This window comes from Entelurus aequoreus, linkage group LG19 (genome assembly GCF_033978785.1).
Source record: "Entelurus aequoreus isolate RoL-2023_Sb linkage group LG19, RoL_Eaeq_v1.1, whole genome shotgun sequence".
Lineage (NCBI taxonomy): Eukaryota > Metazoa > Chordata > Actinopteri > Syngnathiformes > Syngnathidae > Entelurus > Entelurus aequoreus.
This window is the reverse complement of record NC_084749.1, coordinates 19,524,560-19,544,332: the sequence shown is the minus strand read 5'-3', so window position 1 is coordinate 19,544,332 and position 19,773 is coordinate 19,524,560. Positions and strand designations below refer to the sequence as shown.

The window sequence follows — 19,773 nt, the reverse complement described above, 5'->3', positions numbered from 1 at the left end:
CATGCAAATTAGTAACATATTGGCTCTTAACTAGTCATTATTAAGTACTTACTAATGCCTTATTCGGCAGGGCCTTATTATAACCCTAACCCTCTAACCCTGACACTAACCCTAACCAAATAACTCTAAATTAAGTCTTTATTACTTAGAATATGTTCCCCTAGTGTCCAAATAACTCTAAATTAAGTCTTTATTACTTAGAATATGTTCCCCTAGTGTCCAAATAACTCTAAATTAAATATTTGTTACTTAGAATATGTTCCCCATACTAAAGTGTTACCAAAAACATATAACTTTGTCTTGAATTTGAAAAAAAAAAACATTTTATTTTTCACTAAAGAAGGGTTCGGGGAATGCGCATATGAAACTGGTGGGGTTCGGTACCCCTAACAAGGTTAAGAACCACTGTCCTAGTGTGTGAATGTGAGTCTGAATGTTGTCTGTCTATCTGTGTTGGCCCTGCAATGAGGTGGCGACTTGTCCAGGGTGTACCCTGCCTTCCGCCCGAATGCAGCTGAGATAGGCTCCAGCACCCCCCGCGACCCTGAACGGGACAAGCGGTAAAAAATGGATGGATGATTGATTGATTGATTTTACCAGCTCCATATTATGATGATGGCCCTACATTTCTGCGTTGCCAAGGTTACCATTTAACACCCTGTGTACTGACAGTGGATATCCATCATGCAAGGCACCGTATTGATCACCGTAAACCACTCAGGGAATTGCTTTTGTCTAATCTCATAAAAGTTCAATTAATCTAAAACGGTTCCACAGGAGACATCTGAAATGAGGCGAGATGCTGTACCTCAGATATGACCAGTATCATTCAAGTATGTCTCATATTCTTGTTAGTGATGGTGACATTGAAACATAACAACAACATTACAGATGTTGATGCACCATGGAATAAAACACAACGACACAGGTAGGTGGTGTACCTACCTGCTCCATATGCTTTGGACAGCAGCCATGACAGACTGCAACAGATTTTAGCCCTGGAAAAGTCATAGTGCTCGAAAGACTTGATGGTCGGTGCCACGCAGACCTTCTTCACATTCTTCACGTCCTGAACTTCGCACATAATTCCACGCAGTCGTTTTTCTCAACCCTTGGCAGCAGAGCAGCGCCAAAGCATCCCGTTATAGTGGAATTCGGCTGGGACAACAACGAGCGGCTGCCAAACGAAGAGTGAAGAGACAAACTGTGTCCTAACGGCGGTTGTTGTTGTTCTCCAGGGTTTTCATCCATTCATCTACGGAGACCAGCTCCTTCGCACAAAGCAGCACTGACGCGTTCCTTGGAAAGTGCTCCTCAACGTGGGCATGTTCCTTTCTTTGGGACGGGTGGGATTTGAGGATTTTTCCCATTCATGTCCGCGTTTACTTCCGAGGAAAACTGGCGTGATTCGCGGTTGTGGTCCTTTCTCATGGTCCAGGTGCCTTGGTGCGGTTTCTCCGCAGCGAGGAACCACTCTCTCCGACCACGCTCTGCACCTTTTTGCTCGTACTGCGCATGCGCTCAAGAGGCCTTCAGGAACAGTCGGAAAAGTAGGCATGTTTTTTCCCTCTGTTTTCCCTGTTTCGATGAACAACTCAATTAAAAAGCAAATTTAGCGTGGATCGGACGAGATTGGTACTCTAGTAGCATTATGTGGCTCCCTAAAAGAAACTGCACTTTTTTGAGTTTTGCTATGTAAGACAAGAACACATATGTTTTTCTTTGCATTCTAAGTCGTAAAATATGGCACGTACGAGGTGGCTAACAATGCAGCTAATGGGAGTACACTATTCCGCCCATAAAACCGTCTAAAAAAACACCAACAATACTTCATTTACATGTCCTGACCTGAACAATAACCAAGTATTAGCGATATTGGTATTATACGCTCTAATGCAGTGTTTTTCAACACGTGATATACAGTCTGGTGTGCCGTGGGAGATTATGTAATTTCACCTAGGATACTAGGGTACTTGGATGACAGGGGATGCAAAACAATAACAGTGCAATACTTTTTCATAACATGGTCACTACTGCCTAGTTTCTCTTGTTATATTCTTATTTTACTGTTATATTTTTATTCTCATTGTTGCTTTTTATTTTTATTCTTATTGTAATATTTTTCTATTTTGTTTCCATTTATACCCCCATTATTTACTTTTTACTTTTTAAATTTGATCTCAATTCTGTACACTGCTGCTGGAATTTTAATTTTCCTGAGGGAATTCTCCTGAAGGAATCAATAAAGTACTATCTATCTATCTATCTATCTATCTATCTATCTATCTATCTAGCTATCTATCTATCTATCTATCTATCTATCTATCTATCTATCTATCTATCTATCTATCTATCTATCTATCTATCTATGTATCTATCTATCTATCTATCTATCTATGTATCTATCTATCTATCTATCTATCTATCTATCTATCTATTTGGGGTAAAAATATTTTTTGCAAACAAGTAATTATAGTCTGCAAATAATGCGCCGTTGTTGAGTGTCGGTGCTGTCTAGAGCTCGGCAGAGTAACCGTGTATTACTCTTCCATATCAGTAGGTGGCAGCCAGTAGCTAATTGCTTTGTAGATGTCGGGAGCACGTCATGTGAGACGACGAGGGTTTGTCGTTGTATCTAATGCTTAAGCCAAAAATAAACAAAAGGTGAGTGCCCCTAAGAAAAGGCATGCAAGGCTATGCAAAACGAAACTAAAACCTAACTGGCTACAAAGTAAACAAAAACAGAATGCTGGACGACAGCAAAGACTTACAGTGGCGCAAAGACGGTGTCCACAATGTACATCCGAACATGACATAGATAGATGGATAGTACTTTATTGATTCCTATCTATCTATCATGACAATCAACAATGTCCCCACAAAGAAAGATAGCAACAACTTAAATATTCTTAATTGTTAAAACAAAGCAGATGAGGGGTATAGCGTTTAAGGAAGACATGAAACTGCTACAGAAAAACCCCAACAAAACAGGAAAAGCCACCAAAATAGGAGCGCAAGACAAGAACTAAAACACTACACACATGAAAACAGCACAAAACTCAAAATAAGTCACGGTGTGATGTGACAGGTCGTGACAGTACACCTACTTTGAGACAAGAGCTATATAGATGCATGGTTGGTTATGGTTTAAAGTCATATCCAACAATTGCGACAACGACTTTTTACTGTCAATTGAGTTTCATTTTTTAATAATTTCTGCTGGTGGTGTGCCTACGGATATTTTCAATGAAAAAAATGTGCCTCGGCTCAAAAAAGGTTGAGAAACACTGCTCTAATGCAGTCGACCGATTTTTAGAGAGCTAAATAGCTTGTGCTGCTACATTGACGTATTGAGCCGGTGAGCTGCTGCATCGCCACTGAGCTGGTGAAAGTTAATTCTAGATTATAAATCATGCCTCTCACCTGGATAGCAGAAGAATGTTGCCCTAAACCGAGAAGTTGGTTAACTTTGACATCCAACTTAGACACGGAAACTGTGAGAAAGACACGAAAAGACGCACGTGTAAATACACCTTTTTTTTTTTGGTTTACCTGCTTCAGGATTATGATTAATTGCTCATCTAAATGAGAAGAACATCCCATCAGTCGACATTCCAGAGAGAGCAGACATTGTACAATAAGTGTTTGTTTTATTATGTTCGTATTTCTTGTTTAGCACTCAGCAATACTGCTACATGATGCTTAGAGGCCTACTGAAATGAAATGTTTTTATTTAAACGGGGATAGCAGATCCATTCTCTGTGTCATACTTGATCATTTTGCGATATTGCCATGTTTTTGCTGAAAGGATTTAGTAGAGAACAACGACGATAAAGTCCGCAACTTTTGGTCTCTGATAAAAAAAAAGCCTTGCCCCTACCGGAAGTAGCGTGACGTCACAGGAGGGAGGGCTGCTCACATTTTCCTATTGTTTTCAGAGCAGAGAGAGAGATTCGGACCGAGAAAGCGACGATTACCCCATTAGTTTGAGCGAGGATGAAACATTCGTGGATGAGGAACGTGAAAGTGAAGGACTAGCGTGCAGTGCAGGACGTATCTTTTTTTTCGCTCTGACCGTAACTTAGGTACAAGGGTTCATTGGATTTCACACTCTCTCCTTTTTCTATTGTGGATCACGGATTTGTATTTTAAACCACCTCGGATACTATATCCTCTTGAAAATGAAAGTCGAGAACGCGAAATGGACATTCACAGTGACTTTTATCTCCATAACAATACATCGGCGAAACACTTTAGCTACGGAGCTAACGTGATAGCATCGGGCTCAAATGCAGATAGAAACAAAAGAAATAAACCTCTGACTGGAAGGATAGACAGAAAATCAACAATATTATTAAACCCTGGACCTGTAAATACACGGTTAATGCTTTCCAGCTTGGTGAAGCTTAACAATGCTGTTGCTAACGACGCCATTGAAGCTAACTTAGCAACGGGACCTCACAGAGCTATGATAAAAACATTAGCGCTCCACCTACGCCAGCCAGCCCTCATCTGCTCAACAACACCCATGCTCACCTACGTTCCAGCGATCGACGGAAGGACGAAGGACTTCACCCGATCATCCGTTCGGTCGGCGGCTAGCGTCGGCTAGCGTCGGCTAGCGTCGGCTAGCGTCGGCTAGCGTCGGCTAGCGTCGGCTAGCGTCGGCTAGCGTCGGCTAGCGTGTCTGCTATCCAAGTCAAAGTCCTCCTGGTTGTGTTGCTACAGCCAGCCGCTAATACACCGATCCCACCTACAACTTTCTTCTTTGCAGTCTTCATTGTTCATTAAACAAATTGCAAAAGATTCACCAACACAGATGTCCAGAATACTGTGGAATTTTGAGATGAAAACAGAGCTTTTTTGTATTGAATTCAATGGTGTACCAATACTTCCGTTTAACTAGTGACGTCACGCGCATACGTCATCATACTAGACGTTTTCAACCAGAAGTTTAGCGGGAAATTTAAAATTGCACTTTATAAGTTAACCCGGCCGTATTGGCATGTGTTGCAATGTTAAGATTTCATCATTGATATATAAACTATCAGACTGCGTGGTCGGTAGTAGTGGGTTTCAGTAGGCCTTTAGGGGGGAAAAATTGCTTGAGTCTGTTTGTCTTAGACCTGACTAAGCAATTCACATGTTACTTGTGTGTAAGAACATTCCATTAAACTATCTCATATTTTAAATTGACTATATGTTGATTACAAAAATAATAAATTCTATTTAAAATATTATTATATTATATTATTATTTTTTATTGAATAAAAATGTATGAGGAGAGTGAGTATTTCATATTTTAGATATATTACTTTTTGGATGTACTCACAAGTGAGGCAGGTAAAATGCAGTGTCGTCTTTTGATACATGTACCGGTGAAACTGCAGTGACATTGGCAATCTACTTTATGGATACATTAATGGACTACAATTCCCAGCTATTAAAGACTACAGAACTACGTCATCATTCTGCGACAGTAGCTGTCTTGAAACGCAGACAGCGCCGTAGTGGTTTCTTTCAAATTTATCAGATTAAACTTTCGAACATGTTTACGAACATTGCAGGTTAGTATGTTTTTTATGCAGAGGTTTGAAATAATACTTGCTATGAAACGTATTGATATTTGTAATTTATGATTATTTGATCATCGATGCTGGGGACTACAGCACACAGGAGTGTCTTATTTTTTATTTTATATATGTATATTTGTTAAAGTGCATTTAACAATGTATAGGTTAATGTAGTATACAGAAAAGCAAGACTTCACTTATATAAAAAGTTTACTCTGATGTTTCAGTTTAGCTAACATGGTTTGCTTGTTTGTTTGTGTCTGTCTTCCTAGATTACTAGCCTGTAAAATGTTTATGCCAAGAGCCCTTAAAGTGAAGAGACCAGCAGAAGACTCTAACCTAATTCTGAAGAGGAAGAAAGTCCAGTTGGATCAAAAAGATGAGACAAGTGAAGGAGCTTCTAAGACACATGATGAACAGGAGACCAAAGACACCAACATTGAAGACTGCAGAGTAATGGTTGAGATCCCATTACAAGAAGAACAAAAAGAAGAACCATTACAAGAAGAACAAAAAGAAGAACCATTACAAGAAGAACAAAAAGAAGAACCATTACAAGAAGAACAAAAAGAACAAGAAGTTGAAAAGGAGTGTTCTTCAAGCAGTGCTGAAGAAGACGAGGAACCGGTCAAATCTTTCAAAAAGAATCAAAGATGGCCAGAACCAGGAGAACCCATCTGTGTGATGTGTGGGCGCTATGGAGAGTACATCTGTGACAGCACTGACAACGATGTTTGCAGTCTGGAATGTAAAGGCAGCCACTTGGCCCAAATGGGCTTGGGCACTGGGGTGGAGGTGTTTAATCAAAAGGACACGAATAGAGACGAAAAGACTCAACCTGCTGCAGCTTCTGTGAAAACACTTGAATTGAACTATTCCTACAAGGAGGATCCGTTCATATCTGGTCTCACTGATGAGCAGGTGGGGCGGATTAAAAAGGAACTGGGCATTGATACTCAAGGGAGAGATGTAACGAGGCCCATTGTGGAGTTTGAACACTGTGGCTTTCCAGTGACTCTTAATCGCAACTTGAAGAAGGCCGGCTACGAGACGCCCACACCCGTACAGATGCAGATGCTGCCCGTTGGTCTCATTGGCAGGGATGTGATCACCAGTGCTGACACCGGCTCAGGGAAAACGATAGCCTTCCTGCTTCCCGTCATTCTAAGGGCAACGAAGGTACTATCAATCTTTTTGTCAATACATTTATATTTCTATACACAACGGAAACATTGCTCAGATAAAAAGCTGAATTTTCGTATTGGGAATTACTCCTCTTAGTTTTACAGACACGATTCAGGTGACATGAGTGTGTGCCTGTTGAAAATGTGTATTTTATTCCCATGCAGACTTCCAGGTACTGGGAAGTTTCTTTCAAATTGAATATTTGGAACCTAATTGCTAAATTATTCTAAATAGTAGAAAATACACTCGCAAGAAGCAGCTAACAATATAGGTAATGGAGAGTCATCTACTCCACCTATAAAACCATCAGAGAACTGCTAACCATACATTTTACATGCCCTGACAGGCATATTAATCAAGCTATAGCGACATTGTTATTCTAGGAGTTAAGACAGAGGAACTACTTTTAGTATCACAGCACCTTCGCACACTCACACTGCTCCTCTGGCCACTGGGCCGAGGAAAGCTAGCTACTGAGTTGCTGCTGAATTGCCTCTGAGTTTGAGAAATTAAAAATTAATCATGCCTTGCACAAGCTGAGAAGTTGGTCAACTTTGAAATTCAACCTTAGACCCGAAGACATCGCTAGAAAAACTCGGCAAGATGCTCATTGCATCCCAACATTTTTTACCCGAGGAGTGAGAATTATGCTGAATTCATCCTCTAGACCAGTGGTCCCCAACCACCGGGCCGCGGCCCGGTACCGGTCCGTGGATCGATTGGTACCGGGCCGCGCAAGAAATAAATAAAAAAAAAATAAAAATAATATATATATTTTTTTTATTAAATCAACATAAAAACACAAGATAAACTTACAATTAGTGCAACAACCCAAAAAACCTCCCTCCCCCATTTACACTCATTCGCACAAAAGGGTTGTTTCTTTCTGCTATTAGTATTTCTGGTTCCTACATTATATATCAATATAGATCAATACAGTCTGCAGGGATACAGTCCGTAAGCACACATGATTGTAAATGGTAAATGGGTTATACTTGTATAGCGCTTTTCTACCTTCAAGGTACTCAAAGCGCTTTGACAGTATTTCCACATTCACCCATTCACACACACATTCACACACTGATGGCGGGAGCTGCCATGCAAGGCCCTAACCACCACTCATCAGGAGCAAGGGTGAAGTGTCTTGCTCAAGGACACAACGGACATGACGAAGTTGGTAGAAGGTGGAGATTGAAACAGGAACCCTCAGGTTGCTGGCACGGCCAATCTCCCAACCGCGCCACGCCGTGTATTTCTTTATGAAAAAAAAACAAAAAAACCCAATACCATTTCTCTTTTCAACGTGTTCGAAAAGGAGTAGAAAGAAGCAGAGCTTATTTAATCCTACCCCTTTTCTTTTACATAACAGTTGCTAAAACTTTTGTTCCCTTCCTGTTCTCAATTTATTCACAATATACTCCATAAGTAATCACAATAAAAATAAATAAATAAATAAATCATACTCGCTGAAGTAAATTACATTTCATATGGTGAGATGAGTAAGATTATTTTGAAAAGTTGAACGGATGGATGGATGAAATAAATTCAGAATGTTTATCATGGTTCTTCTTCTTTGTACTTTGTAAACCCTTTCAGTTTCAAGAGTTTCTTGAAGTGGATGATATTAGTAAATTGTTTGATTGCTTTGCTTAATCCATTCCATAATTTAATTCCACATACAGATATACTGAAGGTCTTAAGTGTTGTACGGGCATACAAATGTTTTAAATTACATTTTTCTCTAAGATTATATTTCTCCTCTTTTTTTTTAAGAAGAATTGTTGTATATTCTTGGGTAAAAGGTTATAGTTTGCTCTATGTATAATTTTAGCTGTTTGCAAATTCACTATGTCGTGGAATTTCAGTATTTTTGATTCAATAAATAAAGGGTTTGTATGTTCTCTATATCCAACATTATGTATTATTCTAACTGATCTTTTTTGTAACACCGTTAATGAATGAAGTGTACTTTTGTAGTTATTTCCCCATATGTCTACCCATTAACTATGGTAACACTAGCGAGCAATAGAGAATATGAAGTGATGTTTGGTCTAGAACATGTTTTGTTATGGGTTATGGCATGAGCTGCACCCTAAACAGGTCGCACATGCATCCTTCACACATAAAAAATACTGCATATATTTGAAAAATATTAGATTCCATTTCCATATCTAGTGTGTGTGCATATTTTGCAATTTAAATTCATGATGCAACTTTTCCTTCAGGAACAAACTCAGACCGCTCGCAGCCCTGTGGCCCTCATCTTGACACCCACCAGAGAGCTGGCCATTCAGATAGAGAGACAGGCCAAGGAGGTGGTGATTGGCCTGCCTAATATGAGAACCGCCCTGCTGGTGGGCGGCATGCCCCTCCCTCCACAACTTCACCGCCTCAAGAGCAGCATCAAAGTAACTTCTGACAAATATACCTGTACTTATTTTAGAAAAGATGGCCTCGCAAAATGATTCGATAACTTAATTGTGTTTTTTATGTATAAATCACTTGTAGATCGTCATAGCAACACCAGGGCGACTCCTTGAGGTTTTGAAGCAGAAGGCTGTGCGGCTTGATAGAGTGAAGATTGTTGTGGTTGATGAGGTACGGCCGTCGTTAATCAACACAGTAATTGGCTGTTTTCCCTGCTGGCAATGAATTGTTTGCATATTCTCATACTGTGCTCCTGTGGCACATTCTGCAGGTTGACACTATGCTCAAGATGGGCTTCCAGCAGCAGGTCCTAGAGGTTTTAGAGCATGTGCCCGAAGACCGCCAGACCCTACTGGCATCAGCCACCATCCCAACGGGGACGGAGGAGCTGGCGTCCCGGTTGGTGCAGGACCCAGTCCGTATTGCTGTCGGAGAGAAGAACCAGCCCTGTGCCAACGTTAGGCAGATCCTGCTGTGGGTCGAGGAGCCCTCCAAGAAGAAGAAGCTGTTTGAGATTCTCAACGTAGGTTCAACACACAAATTATTTTGAAGATATGCAGTAGACTCTGTTGCTTTGCAAGTCAAGTAGGGATGTCCTAAAATATATATTGCAATATACATTGCAGCCTCTTGTGATAACGATATATCCATCCATCCATCTCTACCGCTTGTCCCTCTCGGGGTCGGGGGTATCACAATATTATTTATAGAGATGTCCGATAATATCGGACTGCCGATATTATCGGCCGATAAATGCTTTAAAATGTAATATTGGAAATGATCGGTATTGGTTTCAAAAAGTAAAATTTATGACTTTTTAAAACGCCGCTGTACGGAGTGGTACACAGACGTAGGGAGAAATACAGAGCAGTTGCGTCTCCCAGTCAGTAGCCCCTCCCCCATCCCCTCTCCCACACACAACACAGGAGTTGCAGCACGACTGCAGCATGAGAAGTTTACTGGTGACGCTTGATGACCTCATCAAACCGCCGCGAGCGTAGCATAACAACAACAAGAAGGTGTTGTTGCCGGTGCTGTAGCCTGGCTAACAAGCCAGCTCGCTCGGTGACTGACTAATGACACCATGTCTATGGTTTGGGATTATTTTAAAGTGTCTCTGATGGATAAAAAAGTTGGTTATGCGAGGAGGAACCAAGACGTATTCCTTTAATACGAGCAATTTGATCTCCTACCTCTTCAAGAATCATAAGGAGATACACGATGAATACAAGCGGAAGATGGATGAAAATCAAACAGCGAAAAAAAGTAGCACCACACAGTTGTCGTTTAAAGACTCCGCCGAGAAAAAACAAAAATACAACAAAAACCACCCCTGTCTCAACGCAGCATTTCAGAAGCTCTGACTGACTGGTAGGCCACTTCAAGCACTCACCACTCGCTTGCAGCACGTTTGTGTTACTCATACAAATACGTTCGAGTAGGGCAGATTGAGCCCAGTTTATAATTTCCTGTTATACAGTATGCCAGGTAGTCTTGCACTAAAGGAGGGCTATGCTATTGTTTACTTCATGACTCTAGTATACTCTGGACTGAAGCTGTGTGCCTTCATTGTTTTTGTAGCTGTTGTTTTGAGGCATGTTTAAAAAATTTTTTAAAATAATGCACTTTGTGAAAGTCAAAGTATAGTACTTCCCATAGTTGTAGTGGATCTCAGGGAGAGCATGTCCCAAATTCCAAGCTGCTGTTTTGAGGCATGTTAAAAAAAAAAAGCACTTTGTGCCTTCAATAATAAATATGGTGGTGCCATGTTGGCATTTTTTTCCTTAACTTGAGTTGATTCATTTTGGAAAACCTTGTTACATTGTTTAATGCACCCAGCGGGGCATCACAACAAAATTAGGCATAATAATGTGTTAATTCCACGACTGTATATATCGGTATCGGTTGATATCGGAATCAGTAATTAAGAGTTGGACAATATCGGAATATCGGATATCGGCAAAAAAGCCATTATCGGACATCTCTAATTATTTGGTATATAAATGATAATAGAAACACTTTAAAATGAGTTAAACAGGCTTCAGTATGCGTCCAGTTGTATTATTTTCTTTAGATTATTATTAATCTACAAACCTACTCTTGAAAGTGTAGTAAGTACTTATTATTCTGTTGTTTCATTCTTAACATTACTAGAAATGTCAAATTATCCCCCTTTTCCCTTTTTACACACAAAATGTATGATAAAGTCAATACACTAAAAATAATTTAAAAAACTAAAACTACTGTTGGCCCTTATTTCCTGAGTTTGTAAACAAAAACTAAACAAAAAATATGTTTATGTTGATAAAAAATATTTTAATTAATCACTGTAATGTCGATAATTAACTAATACTAAATTTGGTATCATTACTGTCAATATTTGTATCGATTCTCCAACCCATGTTTATATCCAAGACCTCTAGTTTAGCGGTTAGCTATGCTTATTTGTATCTTTTTATGCTGTTGCATGTTTAGCTATTTCTTGCCCTCCAGTGATAACAGGAAGGCAAGAAACAGCAGTGATTACAGTGTAATTGTAAGAGAACTGGTTACTTGTCGCTGTCAAATTTGTAGGACACATCTAGAATGTGTCATCAACATGTATTATCACGATATAACCATAGTATTAAATGTTCTATTGTTGGCCAAATTTATATCGTCTATATCGAGCAACCCTCAGGTCAAGTCTAATCAATCTATTGTATTGTAGAAAAGAGTTGGGTGTAAATAAATAACTTTACATTTTTAGTAGATGCACAGGAAGCATTCTTAACTCTACATAGAGGTGGGTCAATCAATCAATCTCAAAAGGTTGGTCTTTACTGACAGTGTGCAGGAAATGGGTGGGCCCCACCGTCATGGCTGCAATCCAGGAATCCCAGTCATGCTTGGACTATTTGCTGTACATAGAATAAGAACAGTCAACTTCACTTTTCCTTTGGGCTGTACTACTAAATTGTTCTCGGGCCACATTTCCAGAAAGCTAAGCCCCGGGGGGCCAGACTCCTCCCTTCACTATTACTCTTATTTTGAGAACCAGCTTCCTCTGCAGTGGACATTTGGTTGTGGTTCTGTTATCAGTAACACATTTCTGAAGAAAATAGCACTGTAATGCAAAATACAAGTGTCTGCTGTAGTGGATGCTGGCATTTCAGAGGTCAAAATGTCAATGGCATTGTGTTTACACTGGTCCATGTTTGCATGTATGAAGCACACTTCGTGCGTGGGGAATCACCTGTGCGTGCACGGCGTCTTTTTGCTAATGGTTCTCTTGTTTCTCTACACACTTTTGGCACTGGGAGACGGCCCAGCAACTCTTCTTCTTTCTAATTGGTCACTTTAAACACCTACGGTCTCCAGTTCAAAGCCTGTTTGTGTGCCTCTTCTGAAGAAGACAAAATAACTCACTATTATTGTATTTTCTCATTTAATACACATTTTACACTGCAACCTATTAGACCAGGTGTTCTTAACCTTTTTGACTTCGAGGCCCAACTTTTCCACTACACAGGTGCTTGAGGCCCACTTAAATATTAACACCGAATTAGGTATATTTCTCTTAATCATACTCAATAATTATATCTAACCTATTTACAGTTTTTATTGTTTTAGTTGTCCCATTGTTGTTGTTAAAGTTAAAGTACCAATGATTGTCACACACACACTGGGTGTGGTGAAATTTGTCCTCCGCATTTGACCCATCCCCTTGATCACCCCCCAGTGGGCAGCAGCGGTGCCGCGCCCGGGAATCATTTTTGGTGATTTAACCCCCAATTCCAACCCTTGATGCTGAGTGCCAAGCAGGGAGGTAATGGGTCCCATTTTTATAGTCTTTGGTATGACTCGGTCGGGGTTTGAACTCACAACCTACCGATCTCAGGGCGGATGTATACTATCGCTTTTGTATAGTTGGTATTGTCTATTATATTTTATTTTGTATTTATTTTTATCTTTTTTTAGTGCCCTTGAGTGTTTTAGTTATCCTTTCCTCCTGTAATTGAGCTACTGTGTCTAACAATCTCTCTTGGAGATCGATAAAGTCTGTCTAAGTCTAAACCATGTGTTAATCGCAAAGATTATTATTTATTTAACACATAAACCTTAGTCTTAGGTCAGGCTGATTAAGAAAAATAAGTACTAACCAAATAAACTGCATAAGAAGGGACTCATCGGAACTGACGAAAAATACATTTAACATACAATTTGTTGTGCTAAAACAAACAAACAAAATTAATAATGAATATGTTTCCTAACTAAACTGTCAATAAAATGAAAATACAACTTCACCAATTTAGTCATAATTTTTGCACTTAAGAAACTTCTCCATGACTTTAGCTCCAGAATTCTTCTCTTTGTTTGAGATTGTCTTTACTGTCACAAGTGGTGGAAGTGTGTATTACAACTAGAGATGTCCGATAATATCGGCCTGCCGATATTATCGGCCGATAAATGCTTTAAAATGTAATATCGGAAATTATCGGTATCAGTTTGTTTGTTGTTTTTTTTAAAAATTAAATCAACATAAAAAACGCAAGATACACTTACAATTAGTGCACCAACCCAAAAAAACTCCCTCCCCCATTTACACTCATTCACACTCATTCACACAAAAGGGTTGTTTCTTTCTGTTATTAATATTCTGGTTCCTACATTATATATCAATATATATCAATACAGTCTGCAAGGGATACAGTCCGTAAGCACACATGATTGTGCGTGCTGCTGGTCCACTAATAGTACTAACCTTTAACAGTTAATTTTACTCATTTTCATTAATTACTACTTTCTATGTAACTGTTTTTATATTGTTTTACTTTCTTTTTATTCAAGAAAATGTTTTTAATTTATTTATCTTCACCATACCTGGTTGTCCAAATTAGGCATAATAATGTGTTAATTCCACGACTGTATATATCGGTATCGGTTGATATCGGTATCGGTAATTAAGAGTTGGACAATATTGGAATATCGGATATCGGCAAAAAGCCATTATCGGACATCCCTAATTACAACTGGTTACCGCTGCAGTCCAAACAGACCACAGCTGAGAAACAGATATTTTGTGCGGCCCTCTTGGGAGCGCTCGCAACAATGAAACACTGTAATAAACGATTACATTACCATTTATTATGATATCATGGGAACATGTAAAAAATCCCAACATTTAACAACATGATGCCATTAAGATAGCTTTTTTTAGTTTTTCTGGGTATATGCTCCCAAGGTAATTTCAATCTTGCATTATATAAATGATAAATAAATGATAAATGGGTTATACTTGTATAGCGCTTTTCTACCTTCAAGGTACTCAAAGCGCTTTGACAGTATTTCCACATTCACCCATTCACACACACATTCACACACTGATGGCGGGAGCTGCCATGCAAGGCGCTAACCAGCAGCCATCAGGAGCAAGGGTGAAGTGTCTTGCCCAAGGACACAACGAACGTGACTAGGATGGTAGAAGGTGGGGATTGAACCCCAGTAACCAGCAACCCTCCTTGCTGGCACGGCCACTCTACCAACTTCGCCACGCCACCCCTATATATAGACCTATTTTCTATGATAAAATGATATGATAAAAGGTAGCTCATTTATCGATGCCCTGATGTCATAGTGGCAGAGTGTTGTATCCCCACAATGTAATCTTTAAAAAAAAACCTTAAGCACTGTACATCATAATGAATGATACAATGGGATATTTTGTCTAAACTCTACACTCTAATAATTACATTTCTTTAGAAAGGACACAGTTTGACGGTAACTGTTTCCTCCGATTGGCTCCGATAAGGAGGCGGTAGGCGTTTAAAGTGATCAATCAGAAAGAAGAGAAATTGCAGATGCCGTGTATTCAATGCCCGCCCCTAAGTGCCAAAAGGCAAAAATGTATAGAAACAGAGAAACACATCTCGCAAGCGTAAACAGAGTACGTAGAGAAATGTGTCCATGTGTAGAAAGGCCATGCACATGCAAGGTGTGGTTTCTACGCACAAGGATTTTGTCACTGCCCTGCACAAGGATTTTGTCACTGCCCTGAGGCCATAAACAGGAGCATACTAGTGTTTTTAGAAATGTTACGCAAGAACGTTTGTCTCCCAAGTTTTGAACTGAGTTCGAGGACCGGTATGGTGTCATTCCGGGCCAGTTTTGGCCACCAGTTGAATAGCACCAGAAGTTCAATATCTGTGAAAATGTAAGTGGTGTGATGCAGAATTGTTTGTGAGTTGCATGGGTAGTCGGCAGGGTTACATGAAAGCTACTCAACTTGATGTCTAAAATATATATATATATTTTTTCTTCGCTTTACAGGACAATAAGTTATACCAGCCTCCAGTGGTAGTGTTTGTCGACTGTAAACTCGGCGCTGATCTGCTGTGTGAAGCCGTCGCCAAGGTGACGGACCTCAACACAGTGGCGATCCACTCCGACAAGAGCCAGCTGGAACGTAATCGCATCCTCAAGGTGAGGCTAGAACAGGCAGTGGAAGGGATGCTGCCATCCACACTGAATTAAGACATTATCCTTATCACTTACTTTTTTTGATGAAAAGTAAATTATATTATTGCTCGGTTTTTCCATTTTCTCCAATATGTTCTGGAAATGTGATACATAAATGTCAATGTTTACACATTCCACCCTTCTACTTGGTAGAGTTGCTTTGACTCCCAAAATAGCAATTTTAGGATTGTGCCTCTTCTTTTGTTCCAACAAAATATTTCCCAAAGCCCAAACAGTCTCAAATCAATTTTAAGGAAGGCATCAGTTGCATTCCTTGCAGATACCATGTTATTGTCATCCTGAGACACAGACACTGGCTTTAATATTAATGACTCTGTTGTTGCACTGCCAGTCAGTCTCATTTCACTCACTTGTTTTCATGGCTAAGACAAAGGCAGACTGGTGATTAGAGATGATGTGTGCTTTAAATCAGCGTTTCCTAACCCTAAGGCTCATTGTTGGGCCACGAGGGCCTCCTCGAGGGCCGCCAAAAAATATCTGTTTCTCAGCTGTGGTCCATATGGGCCGCAGAGGGACTCAGTTGTAATACACTTTCCCACCACTTGTGGCAGTAATGACAATATCAACCAAACTAAAGAAATCTGGAGCTAAAGTCATAGAGAAGTTTATTAAGCGCAAAAATTATAACTAAAGTAGTGAAGCTGTATTTTTATTTGCACTTTATTTTATTGACAGTTTATTTAAAAAACCTATGTATTATTATAATTTATTATTAATTTAGTTAGAAATGATTAATTTTAGCACTGTGTAATTGTATGTAATTTTATTTTTCATCAGTTTTTATGAGTCCCTTCTTTTGTAGTATATTTGATGAGTATTTATTTTTGTAATCAACCTGACCTAAGCTTTGATAACAATCTTTGTGATTAACGCTTGCTTTCATATAATTTGACAATGTTTATCCTGTTGAACTTTAATAGATCAGTTGCAATTATTTTATACGTTTAAAATCAAGAGTAAGATTAGCAATCTTACTCTTGATTTTAAACGTATAAAATATTTCAGTGTTAATATTTGAGTGGGCCCCAGGCCCCTCTGTAGTGGAAAAATTGGGCACAGAGGTCAAAAAGTTTGAGAACCCCAGCTCTAAAGGTCCCATTCTATATAATTTAACAATTTTTAAAAAACGTCTTAGAGAGTTCCACAATATTGTATTGCTGAAAATGTAGCCTTAATTTAGACAGTTTAAAAATGCTGGTAGCATTTAGTGTTAGCACTTTAGCTTACATAGCTACACAATGTGAGCCACAGTGTTAAGATCACAGCCCCATCTTAACAGGCTTTTAATTCAAGGTTAGCCAATTCGTTGAAGGAAAAACAAAATGCTAAAAATTACAGCTCTCATTGCTTAAGCTCCAGGTTTTATTTTATGACGTGCAGTAAAATCGGCTTTTTTTTATACAAAGGTCTCCTGCGTGAAGTAGAGAACATACAGTATACTGTTAGTGACATGTGCACGTCCATTACAATGGAGTTTTTTTTGTTTGATATCATAAAAAAACGCTTGCGCACCTCCTCTCCCTCAAGTGTGGCAATTTGGTGGTCCTTAATGCTGTAAGAACACATTACTATAGTTAGTAGTTTTGATCCGATCCAATTTTGAGTCCTGATCTGTTAGGATAGACTTTATGTATCTCCCAATGGGGAAATTATGTAGTTGCAGTGTATTTCCTCTGCCATGGTGGTGAGTGTTAGTATCTTGAAAGCAGGTTCGTACTGTGGATAGATGGCGCGTTCTTTGCAGCTTGCTCTCAAATTTGAGCCGGTGTTCCTCTTTGGTTTCATGCAACTCCTGCATGTGTGTAACAAGGACTATGGAAATGCAAGCGTGTCTTCCTGAGCGTGCATCCATTTTGAAGGAATCTTTCATGTGAGCACAGTCTTTAGCCATGTAAACACTAAGACACAGCTGTGGTAAAGATTGGCTCTGTTTGCCAGTTAATTGGTCGATCACCTGTCAGTTAAAATAGCCAAATATCGGCCACCTGATCCGATTAATTCCACTTTTAACTCAAAAGTCAATCTCGTGTTGTCTTCAGGGACTTCTGGATGGTGACTTTGAGGTGGTGATAAGTACCGGTGTGCTAGGCAGGGGACTGGACTTGGCAAATGTCCGAGTGGTGGTTAATTTTGATATGCCAAACACCATGGATGAGTATGTCCATCAGGTTAGTGGTGTTGCACAAACAGATTTTGATTTCATTTTGTAATCATCGTAACAGCACTAACACTTTTCCATACGCCCTCGTTTCCTTGTAGGTGGGAAGAGCCGGTCGTCTCGGCCACAGGGGAACAGCCATCACCTTTCTGAACAACAACAACAAACGTCTGTTCCTGGCGGTGTTCAACAGGGTCAAACCGACAGGAACCATCCTGCCTCCGCAGCTCCTCAACTCACCTCACCTTTTCGAGCAGCAGAGGAGAGAAAAGCAACATGCTAAGTTTGGGCCTGGCGACACGATGGTGACCAAGAATAACCTCCTCGACATTATTAAGAGACATGACCGGCGTAAAAAATAGTTCGGACAGATAGGCTTCTTCTGATAAGAGAATGAGAATTTAGAAGAGCACAGGCATTGGACACTGCAGGACTGGAAGGTGTTGTGAACAAACATTTTTAGTGCAGCTGTTGCAAAAGTGTATTAATTAACAATTAAATGGTAAAAAGAATAAAACTATTTGTTGGTTGTATAAAAATTGGCTTCATAGTTATATTCATTAAAAAGAACAATATGTATCTATTAATAATCAAATTTCTTACAGTTAAATTAGTTTCTGAGGTTCATCAGGGTTCCATTTTGGGACCGCTTTAGTTTCTAATCTATATCAAATATTTAAAATGTTTGCAAGAATATATTGCTTCACTAGGCCACCTACTCTGCCTAGTGGTTAGAGTGTCTGCCCTGAGATCGGTAGGTTGTGAGTTCAAACCACGGCCAAACCACATGGTGGTGTTAGAATCGCCATGTAAAATTGCTAATGATAATCAGTAGCACCCAGATGGCACCTATTCAGTGCCCTAGTGGTTAGAGTGTCCGCCCTGAGATCGGTAGGTTGTGAGTTCAAACCTCGGCCGAGTCATACCAAAGACTATAAAAATGGGACCCATTACCTCCCTGCTTGGCACTCAGCATCAAGGGTTGGAATTGGGGGTTAAATCACCAAAATGATTCCTGGGCGCGGGTACCGCTGCTGCTCCCTGCTCCCCTCACCTCCCAGTGGGTGAACAAGGGGATGGGTCAAATGGAGAGGACAAATTTCATCACACCTAGTGTGTTTGTAACAATCATTGGTACTTTAACTTCTTGATGTTTGCAGACCTGTTGTCTTTCGCCCCTATACCCAGGTCGTACGACCGATTTGCACGTCAGGACCGCTGCGGGCCTCCACCAGAGTTTCCTCTGGCTTCGCCCTGCCCAGGCATGTCTTTTAATATCACATAATCTTGATTGCTTCACAAGAGAATCAAATTAATATTTCTGAATAGTTTAAAATTAATATATTGTCACTTGATAATAAAGAATAACTAGATTTTTAGTACGAAAAATAAAAGCTGTAATAAAGTAGACTTGATGGTCATTAATGGTGTCAAAATTGCCTCAAACCCAATTTGGAGGAGTTATTGTTGACGAAAAATGTACTTGGAAACAACAAACTTAGACAAACTTTATTGATCACCAAGGGAAATTGTTTGACACACAGTAGCTCAAATTCAAGAGGAAAGAATAACACACTCGAGCACTGAAAAAGAGGAAGAAATACAGTACTTGTATATAGCAAGAGGATGACATTTTTGAGTAAAGTTTGTTATTTTATCAATCATTATTGTATGTTGGCATTCTATTATTTTATTATGTCCATATGTAATTATTTGCAGTAGTATATGGGTTGCTATTTGTCAGTCATACCTTGACAGAATCTTAATTTTTAGACTGGTTTCTCTTTTTAAAAAAAGGCAACATTTGGACAATATTTATTTATGGTGAACATATTTTGTACATTCATATTTAGATAGATAGATAGATAGTACTTTATTGATTCCTTCAGGAGAGTTCCCTCAGGAAAATTA

General features: G+C 39.5%; 2 protein-coding genes across 5 annotated transcripts in view; one reads left to right on the top strand and one right to left on the bottom strand.

Moving 5' to 3' along the window:
* The window catches only part of camsap2a (calmodulin regulated spectrin-associated protein family, member 2a), a 100,437-nt gene extending 98,940 nt beyond the window's left edge, over window positions 1-1,497 (bottom strand). For all 4 annotated transcript variants that reach the window (XM_062028054.1, XM_062028056.1, XM_062028055.1 and 1 more), the window contains exon 1: window positions 946-1,497. In XM_062028054.1, coding sequence (XP_061884038.1) covers window positions 946-1,084 — 139 coding nt within the window. In that variant the 5' untranslated portion in view covers window positions 1,085-1,497. The remainder of the gene's footprint in view (window positions 1-945) is intronic.
* A 3,930-nt stretch (window positions 1,498-5,427) lies between these two features.
* Window positions 5,428-18,399, top strand: ddx59 (DEAD (Asp-Glu-Ala-Asp) box polypeptide 59). Its single transcript, XM_062027514.1, has 8 exons — window positions 5,428-5,567; window positions 5,846-6,752; window positions 8,984-9,166; window positions 9,267-9,356; window positions 9,457-9,708; window positions 15,495-15,647; window positions 17,744-17,872; window positions 17,964-18,399. Exons 2-8 carry the CDS (start codon window positions 5,862-5,864, stop codon window positions 18,222-18,224), a joined length of 1,959 nt encoding a protein of 652 aa, XP_061883498.1. The 5' UTR covers window positions 5,428-5,567; window positions 5,846-5,861; the 3' UTR covers window positions 18,225-18,399.
* The last annotated feature ends 1,374 nt before the right edge of the window (window positions 18,400-19,773 follow it).